The sequence below is a fragment of the Oryctolagus cuniculus genome, chromosome 14, assembly GCF_964237555.1.
Source record: "Oryctolagus cuniculus chromosome 14, mOryCun1.1, whole genome shotgun sequence".
Lineage (NCBI taxonomy): Eukaryota > Metazoa > Chordata > Mammalia > Lagomorpha > Leporidae > Oryctolagus > Oryctolagus cuniculus.
In genome coordinates, this window is record NC_091445.1 from 49,932,416 (window position 1) to 49,943,657 (window position 11,242).

General features: G+C 35.4%; 1 protein-coding gene across 7 annotated transcripts in view; it reads right to left on the reverse strand.

The window, feature by feature from the left end:
* CDH12 (cadherin 12) overlaps positions 1 to 11,242 on the reverse strand; it is a 1,101,741-nt gene that overhangs the window by 209,930 nt on the left and 880,569 nt on the right. For all 7 annotated transcript variants that reach the window (XM_017344661.3, XM_051853848.2, XM_051853852.2 and 4 more), the window contains one exon: positions 4,669 to 4,963. In XM_017344661.3, the coding sequence (XP_017200150.1) occupies positions 4,669 to 4,963 (295 nt within the window). The remainder of the gene's footprint in view (positions 1 to 4,668; positions 4,964 to 11,242) is intronic.

The following is an 11,242-nucleotide window of genomic DNA, read 5'->3' on the forward strand; positions in this document are numbered from 1 at the left end:
AGTAGGAGGGGACTTCAAAATGTTTACAAAGTGAGCAAAATGATAAACTTATTTGGGAAAAAAAAAAGATTTTGAAATCCATTCATTGTGGTTTTCCATTCTGAAAGTCATGAAAATGAAGCCAGTGAAAAAGCTATGCATATATTGCAATTTTTTCACCAAAGTAAACTTGCCTTGAACAATTTGAAGTTCTATATATATTGAACATTTTGAACTCCTGTAAGTTCCGGATACATGGTAATTGTGGATTAGCTGTAGGTTGGTCATGGGAAGCAGAAACCATAGATACCACAAATCTAACTGGTCTCTGGTTTTTGTTTTTACAAGTATCAGGGGAATTGTGGGACTGGGCAAAAGTATGGTTATTTTATTTTTAACATTAATTTCATAAGTGATGTTTATGACTCATTATTTGAAAAACTATTATATAAATATTGTCAAAGAATTTCAAGGGCTAATTCAGGGCATGTGATATGGTTCATTCAAAAGAAATATTTCTCTATTATTTAAAAAAGAAAAAATGAGGGGGTACATTAAAATTGCATTAAAGTGTTCACTGGAGTCTCTTAAACAAGGAGGCATTTCAGTAATGGAACATGGCAGTATACTTAATACTTATTCTCCCACGGATCTTACTGATATTTCATGAAAGCACAGTGAATTATAACCCACCCCAGTACTCCAAATGCTAGAACTAATTTGATTTTCCTCTTACCTACCTCTCCCCTGATTTTCCAAAAGCATTTCCCTCTTCGTGCACTATCTGAAAAATTCTCAGTTAAGGGCTGCAGCTTTCTAGCTCTTTCCCTGCATCCTAATGACCACAAGAAAAGACCTAATTGAGTACTTGATAAGACAGAATGTTTGGATACAGAAAATGGATATGTATGTTTACTTTAAGATGCTGTTATGGTAATAAAGAGTCACTGGGGTCCCAAAATAACATTCATATTTCAACTTATACCAGGTAGACACTGGAATAAAACATATGTATTTTATGGTACTGAATAGCATTATCTTTGGACACCCTACTTTTTTTCAAAGTATTTCCTTGAACCCAATGAATTCAAAGCATACTTCAAAAAACAGTCTTCTGCATTTTCTGAGATTACTTTCTAATAAGGCATGATATTCCTGTCAAATTTACTTCTAAATCTTTAGCAATCATATCACCAAAAAATGTAGCAGAAAGAGAAAATAATTTTACAGATTTAAAACCCGAAATCTATCAGTGAACTACTTTGAGCGAATTTCTCAGGTCAAGAAAGGAATATAGTCTTTAAATGCCTCATAAGGTCACATCCACAATTTGTAGTGCAGTTGAAGTAAATCCATGTGACAACTCTTAACAGCCACTAACCTTCTTCTGCCCTCGGGGTGGTGTGTGCTGTCTTCATTGCATATCTTGGATAGTTGGGATAGCAAAGGCCCTCAGAGGCATGTCAGACTTAGGAAATATTAACAATGGCTCACACACAAATTTCAAGTTGTAACTGAGAACAATGAATAAATTTATATTCCAAATGTGATAGGAGGTAGAAATTATTTTGAAATAAATTGAGGGATTGACAGTGGTCACCAAGGAATAAAAATTATAATATGAAATTGTCATTAAAGTTGGCATTCTTAAGTTATCAGTTCTTATTTTACACATGTTAGTATTTTAAAAGGTTCATAGAGAGGCAGAGTTAAAATATATATTTAATTTGGGGCAAAAATCTTGAAAATTGTGATTAGTTTTTTCATGACATGCATTTCTGTAAAGTTTTTGAAGCTGTCTCTATTCAGGGATTCAAAAAACTTTTGCACCAAAATAAATTTGCCTTCAAGTTCCATTTTCCATGAACTTTTTGAATTAGCCTCATAATATAGGACTTTTAAAAATTTAGTCTGATATTTAAATGAGTCTGATTCATATCAAGTTTAATTTTTTAAAGAATGATGGTGCTATTAAAGCCTAATTGCAAATTTATTGCAATAATAACTACACAATGTTATTTGCCTCTTGTTTTGATGGCATAACTACTATCATTACTTACACCCATAAAGGAAATCATATCACCCTATGAGAACCTTTATCAGTTTCTGAAACAGCTGCAAGCATCCCTTTTTGGAACACTTTTCTTTCAGATGACATGCGTATTTTGAGCAACCTACTTTGCACTAAAAACTACTGATTGGTATTTGGTAACTCATGGGTTGACTTCACTGTATAGGCATCTGGAGAGTAATGGAAATCAATTTCAATACAAAATTGTTACTTTTCATTAAAGTACAAAGGGATTCTGTGAGTTCTGATAACCTTACCAATTGTAACATAATTAAGAATATAACATATTCGAGTGATGCTCTTTATAATGGAGCAGCAAAAACAATTCAACAGAAAAGATATTGGCAAAATAAGTGAAATTGTTCCTTGACAGTCAAGACAAGGGCAGCTCAAGTTGTCCCTTCTCAAAGTGTCAATTTCTCTTCTACAGATTTTGTTTTAGGTAATCTATTAGTTCTCACAGATCGGGGGTAACATATAGTATTTGTCCCTTTGGGACTGGCTGATTTCACTTAGTTTGATGTTTTTCAGATTCATCCATTTTTTTGCAAATGACCAGATTTATTTTTTTTACCACTGTGTAGTATTCCATAGTGTACATATCCAATAATTTCTTTATCTAGTCTTCAGTTGATAGGCATTTAGGTTGATTCCAGATCTTAGCTATTGTGATTTAAGCAACAGTAAACATCTTGAGGAACAGTTCTGGGTTTCTTTTTTAATTTTTTTTCTTCATACTATTTGTTGAACTCTTTACTTAACATAGAGTTAATCATGTGTATAAGGTCAACTGAGGATAGGTCTCAGTAAAAAATGAGAGAGAATAAGAGAGTGATTAGGAAGTCTGTAACTGTATAGCTGTATAGTTCTGCATACATTGCTACAGACTTACTTCTAAGGGTACAGTTTAAAAACTTGTCATGGGACTCCATATCATATTAAGTTGGGTGGTAAAAATGCCATCTTAATTGTTAAAGTGATCATATTAAGTATTAAAGTGAACACACAGATAGGATTAAGTGTTCAAGTGATCATATAAATAGGAACAAGTGTCTGGTAATAATAATAGAGTTAAAAAGGAGAAAATGTTCAACATGGGAAGCAGTCCACACAGCAGACTCATAGAATGACAATCACTTTAAGTAACATTCTGACCCTTAAGGCTTCCTGGTCTGGCCGAAAAGCCCATAAGAGCATTTCAGGATTGGAAAGCCAAGACACTGTGGCAAAAAATGTTCTACATGAAGGATCTCTGTGAGTGTGACCTCAGCAGAAAGAAGTGTCCATCAAAAAAGGTTGTACTTTTCTCTAAAGGGAGGAGAGAACTTCCACTTTGCTTATGGCCTTGTCTAAATACTGACAGAGTTTGTGGACTCAAAAGGCTGCCATAGCCTAAGCTACTCACGTAAAGAGCCTTGGGTGGTCACTGACATTATACATAAAAGTGTTAATTGCTAAATTAACAACAGGAGTCACTGTGCACTAACTCCCCATGTAGGACCTCTGTCCTCAATGAGTTGTATTATGAGAGTTAACTGTAAAACTAAGTTGGCAAACAGTTTTTCTTTTGGTGTGTGCATGTGTGTGCAAATTGTTGAAATCTTAGTATAGAGTGGGTCTTCTGTGTACAAAGTTAATTGAAATGAATCTTGACAGAGAATGGGACTGGGAAGGGAGAGGGAGGAGGAGGAGAGGAGGGAATATGGGAGGATGGGAATGGTGGAAAGAATAACTATATTCCTAAAGTTGTAATTATGAAATTTTATTCCTTAAAAAGTAAATTAAATAAAGAAAAAAAAAAAAAAGAAAGTTCTAGGGCTAGAGGAGAGACCTAATGAGGCTTGTACAGAACGTTCTTAGTAACAGCCAGAGTCCTACATTTGGTTCCGGGGCATAGCTTGTATCAAATCAATCCTTCTGCCAAAATTATTTATAAACCCTGTGCAAAAATGTGACGAACAATTCTTTGAAGGGAATGGATATTGTTAAATGAAGATCCTAGGATGCCATTGTTTTGAATTAAGATCCTGTATTGGCCCCAACTGACTAGTCTAAAAATCAAAATGGAGTCACTTGACGCTAAAGTTTCATAACACCAGACTGAAATGAAATTGCTTATCTGATGAGAAATCAGGAATAGAGAAATAACAGCCAAATTACCTAAAGCAGCCAGTTTCAGTTGGGATTAGAGTGAAGTTCCCACTACCTTAACCTTTCACAAATACACATAAACACACACACACACAAACACAACCTGAAGTAACCTGATGCTAACCAGTGAGTTAATTTCCCATTGTTTGGTCTCTTTGTCCCACCTTAAAAGGAAAGTAATTTTGAAATAGCCAATCCACTTTCTGTTTTTGTTTCTGCTTTCTTCAGTCCTTCTCTTTAAATGTTCATTGAAACACTTATTTCATGGAATAAAGTGTTACTTGATTCCGGAATTGAAAATAAAGCCAATTAAGTTAAAGAAAAACAAAATAAATGAAAATGCTTGCATCTTCTACAATTGAAGGATAATATTTTGGATTCTGAATAAGGTGCTTGTATCAGCCTGCAAAAAGTAAAGGTAGAAGAGGCTTTGTGGCACCTGAGAGAAGTTTGATTTGCCTACTCACCCACAGGAGACATTTCTGGAACACTGGCAACGTATGGTCCATCCAAAAACCGTGGCTCATTGTCATTAATGTCCTGAACTTTGATGATGAACTCTGATTCAGGCTCCAGAGGCTTCCTGGTTTCGATATCCACAGCCTGAGCACGAAGGGTGTAGAAAGGTTTTTCTTCTCTATCCAGGCTCCTTATTGCATGAATATCCCCAGTGGTTTCATCAATGGTAAAAACTGTGCCAGCACCATCTCCTGAGAGGGTATATTTAACAGTGCCCTCTCCCTTGTCCAAGTCAGAATGGAGCTTTAGAGAGAGACAGAGAGAGAGAGAGAGAGAGAGAGAGTAAGCTATTAAAAAGCATGCTTTATGTATAATTGCTTTATTCAGAAATGTTCAATTAAAACCTTAATGTTTCTTTTTCCTGTTTGCTTCCTCCAACTCCTGATGACACAACTTTTAAGTATACATGAAGTTTGACAAACATGCACTGTTGATACCTACATACACCCTATATATGTCAGACATTCCACCATTCATCTTTTTTTATTTTTTTAATTGATTTTTTAATTTATTTGAAAGACAGAGCTGCAGACAGAGGCAGAGAGAGGGAGATTTTCCATCTACTGGTTCACTACCCAAATGGCTGCAATGCCCATGACTGGGCCAGGCTGAAGCCAGGAGCCAGGAGCTTCCTCTGTGTCTCCCACATGGGTGGCAGGAGCCCAAGTACTTGGGCCATCTTTGGCTCCTTTCTCAAGAGCTTTAGCAGAAAGCTGGACTGAAAGTAGAGCAGCCAGGTCTTGAATCAGTACCCATATGGGGTGCCAGCAGCTGCTTAATTGGCTATAACACAATGCTGGCCCTTACCGCCCACCTTTTGATTGTTTTAATCTACTACTTTTAATCAAATAGATTGTTGACATTTCCATCATTCTATTCATCTTTTCTCAGTCCATCCTATTTTTTTAATGTGTTAGAAAAATCCATACAAAAGTACAATCCCCAAGTTCATCAATAGGCGTAAAAACAACTAATTAAACATTTAATACTTTTGTACTGCTTATGAGTTAAAATTTCATAAAATAGTACGTATAAACCTTAAGTATTTAATTTAAATAATTATTGTATAAAATAAATTAGCTGATAAATAATCATATGCATTACAAATGAACTGAAGACAGTGGTCTATTATCTGAATCCAGGGAGAGAAAAATTAAAAGAACTCAGAAAACATGGAGTCTTTTTTTATTTTAAAGCAAAGACAAGGTCCGGTCCATCAAAATGTTTTTAGTTATGTGTGGTACAAAATCTCATTTTAACACACTGACTTTGAATTTACTATCCAATACTTACCAAATGATTGATATATAATTATTGATTATTCTTTCAGATTAACAGAACAATGGCTTGTTCTAATTCATTCTGCACAGAAAAATTATTCTTTAGAATATAAAATTGAAGGTCGGCGCCGCGGCTCACTAGGCTAATCTTCCGCCTAGCGGCGCCGGCACACCGGGTTCTAGTCCCGGTCGGGGCGCCGGATTCTGTCCCGGTTGCCCCTCTTCCAGGCCAGCCCTCTGCTGTGGCCAGGGAGTGCAGTGGAGGATGGCCCAGGTGCTTGGGCCCTGCACCCCATGGGAGACCAGGAAAAGCACCTGGCTCCTGGCTCCTGCCATCGGATCAGCGTGGTGCGCCGGCCGCATCGCGCTGGCCGCGGCGGCCATTGGAGGGTGAACCAACGGCAAAGGAAGACCTTTCTCTCTGTCTCTCTCTCTGTCACTGTCCACTCTGCCTGTCAAAAAAAAAAAAAAAAAAAAGAATATAAAATTGAAACTTAGCTACTTCTTTTGAAATTCAACACATTTATATTTCACTATATTATAGTATGGAAGATACACATGAGTAACAAGAAAAGGATCAAAGAGAAGAGAAATTATAGCTGTGATTCTATAAGTAAGTGGTGCCCAAAATGTAGTCTAAGAAAAAACTGAAAACAGACATAGTACTGGATATCTATAAATTATATGAAAGTAATATATTTACTTGAAATATTAAAATAAATACATAATTTTTATAATACTATGCATTCTTATAAATATGCATGTAAGTAACATAAATATATAATAACATGTGTTCTTAGGAAAAATATACTTTACTTTTCATTCAGAATCTGATCACAAATGCCTTAAACTGATTTTGCTCATTTGGATACAAATATCTATCTTCAGTGTCCACATTTTTATACTTAAAAGTTCATTCCAGTCAGCAGATCAACAGGAAAATGTTAAACTTTAATGGTATCCATAATCATTTGGGTTATGCCTTAAAATTGGGTAACAAGCAATGCTCTCTTGCAAAAATTTGGTTAAGAATCAGTTATTAATTTTTTAATATCTCAACATACTACAAAAAGCTTTAGGGACTGATTTTAAGCTTAGCAGTTAAAACTGCCGTTGAGATACCTGCGGCCCATCTGAATGCCTGGCTTGGAGTTCAGCTCTGATCTTGATTCCTGCTTCCTGCTAATACACAGTCTGGGAACCAGCAGGTGATGGCTATCACACTTGGGTCCCCCCACACATGAGGGATATCTAGATAGAGCTTCTGGCTCCTGGCTTCAGCCTATCACAGCTTTCACTATTACAGGGATTTGGAGAGTGAACCATGGGATGGGAGATTCTTTCTCTCTCTGTCTCCCCTTCTCTGTCTATGCCTCTCTCTGTATCAAATACAATAAAACAATAAAATAGTAAATATATTTACATATATAAAGAGCCTTTAAAATATTTCAAATCATCTATACATCGTTTTACAAGTAAACTTTCAGTCCATTAGTATTAGTAAATTCAAAACACAAATAGATTGAATATAAGATGAAGTGTGGCTACATCTTTGCTGTTAAACTCAGCACTCTGGATTAGGTTCAGTTAATTAATATTACCCTTAAAATCAATGATACTAAAATAATTTTTTTATTTTGTGCATTTCTATTGATTTAAAAATTTAAAGTAAATGTGTGTAAGTGTAAGCATTAGTATTTATACCCAATTAAATAGAATAATTTAAAAATAGGGCAAAAATAAGAGGGTATACAATTTTATATTTCTTTAAAAGTTGCTATGTATTTTACTTAAGTATAAGGAAAATTGCTATAAATGAGAGGAGGAGGCTTTTCCCCCTAATTTTCTTACACACTACTGTGAAGCATAAGAAATTTGAAGCATAAAATCAAGTTGCTGATAAATGTTCTTTGAACTTAAGAATTTCAAATTACAAATTTCAACCGTACTATTAAAGATATTCAACACAGTATGGATTGCTTTTGCTTTCAGATTTATCTGAATATATGAGGCAGGCGGAAGCTCAATGCAAAAGAAATTACTTTATAATCTGAATTCATTTTGCCAACGGCTTAAAAGATGTGGCAATATTGTGGAATCCGAGTAAAATTGTTAAGTGGGTTTTTACAATATGCCAAGTAGAGGCACACAAAAAAAATCTTCATTTAGCCAAAACCAGACCTATTTTCTTTTCAAAGTGACCTAAGAATAAAAAGCAAATGTGTGTTTAGGTCTTTTCAAGATCCTAACTAAATTCAATTTTCCTTTGTTCCTCAATCTTCTATATTTTCTTTTTAATTTCAAAAATAGTTTTGCAGAGTTTGAAGCTTCAGGAGAAATGGGTAAAAAATGTTAATTTTTTTCAACTTTTATTTAATAAATATAAATTTACAAAGTACAACTTTTGGATTGTAGTGGTTTTTCCTCCATAACCTCCATCCTACCTGCAATCATCCCATCTCCCAATCTCTCTCCCATCCCATTCTTCATCAAGAATAATTTTCAATTATCTTTATATACAGAAGATCAACTTAGTATACACTAAGTAAAGATTTCAACAGTTTGAACCCACACAGATACATAAAGTATAAAGTACTGTTTGAGCAGTAGTTTTACCGTTAGTTCGCATAGTACAACACATTAAGGACGGAGAAGTTGATAAGTGCAAAATTCTTGAGAGGGTTACATTTTTTATAGCAGTTCATCACATCATAATATATGTGCCTTAAAGATAATCACAAACAATATTTTACATCGATAGGCAACATTTAAAATAAGTTATTCTTTGTCAATAGAGTCAAGCATTTTGGGTGATTAAAGTGTAGATTTTTTCTAATATTAATTCTGACATCAAATAACTGATAGATAATTTAATATACATTAAAAAGTTTCCTTGTTCAAAAGTAAAAATAATTCAAATGCAGAATGGTAAAGGAAAGTGAAAATCACCATATTCTTATCTAGACATAACTTTGCTCAGTTTAATACTTTTAGTTATGTAAATTTATCTTTATAAAAGAAGGAATATATATAAATCATTTGATATACATTTATATATACTATTTCTCTGATTATATGTACTGTGTACATGATATAAAAATGAATTTTCAATGGAAAATACGTAATCAGTTTCTGTACGACTTAGAATTCTACAATTTGTTTACATCTGCATTATACGCATTCAGTGAAGTTTAATGATTCAATGGGAACTGCCAATCCATTCATAAACATTGTAGTAAGTACATGTGTGATTATGTGTATGTGTTTCTGCTTTGTCTTCTATTCATTTCCTTAAAATAAAATGCAGTTCATAGTTATGAAGACCCAAATGGCAATACTTTTCTTTTCTTTTTTTTTCTTTGACAGGCAGAGTTAGACAGTGCAAGAGACAGACGGAGAGAAAAGTCCTCCTTTCGTTGGTTCACCCCACCAAGTGGCCGCTATGGCCAGCGCGTTGCTGATCCAAAGCCAGGAGCCAGGTGCTTCCTCCTGGTCTCCCATGCAGGTGCAGGGCCCAAGGACCTGGGCCATCCTCCACTGCACTCCTGGGCCACAGTAGAGAGCTGGACTGGAAGAGGAGCAACTGGGACAGAATCCGGCACCCCGACCAGGACTAGAACCTAGGGTACTGGCGCCACAGGCGGAGGATTAGCCTAGTGAGCTGCAGCACTGGCCAAATGGCAATACTTTTCATACATCTAAAGGGTGTTGAATCTTGAATGATTTCAGGAATTTGTCTCTATAAATGAAGTTGCTTTCTTAATCTTTCAGCGATGAAATTCAGGTTTTCCTTACATTGTGAAGTTAGTTGTTAGTCTCATTTCCCTAAGGATTGAAGGAAAACTACTAAAGAATGAACACATACTCTGTTGCATCTTCGGGTGTTGCTCACTGTAAGAAACCACATATTATTTTACACAGTTCCTTCAAGCTCCATATACAGAAAACAAATGATTCCATAAAACACATTCCTTTTCCTTTATAGCATTTAAAATATAACAGGTAGAAATGTTTGTTATTCCAATTATTAAAAATAAGCTCTCTCTGAGTAGGTTCTGAGTGCATTTACTAACTGAAGCAGCCAACTCCAATAAGATCATCTTTTAGTACTGACACTTAAAATAAAATTTCCTCCAGAACCAAAGTTCCATGAATGATACATTTAGAAACAGGCACTGTCCAGGCAGTTGTTTTGTGGAAGGGGTGGTGTTGTTTTCTGATGTTTTCCAAGTCATCTCAGATGGTGCGTGAAAATGAAATGCCAAGAGAAGCTTAAAAAAAAAAAAAAAAAAAAAAAAAAACAAAAAAAAAAAACTGTGGTGGAGTTTCACCCTGTAAGCGAACTTTCACTCCAGTGCTTGCAAGTTCTGCGAAGGCTGAGCTGAAGCTGAATGTTTGCTGATACCCGTCTGATCATATTTTTAGAACCTGCTCCACAACAAAGGAATTTATTCATATTTTCCTTGGGTTGAAAAGCGCATATAAAATGGAAAATATGTTTTCATATCACTGTGTCCAGCAGTGATTTTATTTTCGTCTATCATTTGCCAGGACAGAGGTGTTTGCCAGGCTAGTGAGAGCGTAGTGTATGTTGGAAGCTGAAGTCTCTGATTTTCAAATGTAAACTTTTGCATGAAAATAAAAAAAAAAAAATTGGATTCAACAAATATTCTTAGGAAAAGAGATGCAGATTGGTGCCTCCTCACGTGGGGCACCAAAAATATTAGGAAAAGTGGCACAGAATAGAGAAGAGGCAGTATATGAATCTACAGCCAGGCCAAATTTATTCAGAGAAAATAAAATTTGTAGAGGTGGCAATAGGGCTTGAGACCCAATTGAGATTCAAGGGCAAGAACTAAATTCCAATGTTTATCTATCTTTTGGGCAATGAGCAAGAATGGCTGAGGTTTATGTCTTTGTTCCATGAAATACTATTTACTAATCCATATATGTGGATTACACTCATGTAAGACACACACATATAGAACACATGCATGTTGTGGAAATGTTACCACTTTACAGTCAAATGACACCACTTAATGTAAAATATACGACCTTACTTATTTCTCAATGCTTACAACTCGGCATATTTTCTGAAGGAAAACTGAAAACACTATATATTTAGTTACCATGCATGGCTCTTAAGAGGTAATCAGGGGCTCACGTTGTGGTGTAGAGAGCTAAGCTGCCGCCTGCAACACCAGCATCCCCTATAGGTGTCTGTCTGTGTCCTGGCTGCTCC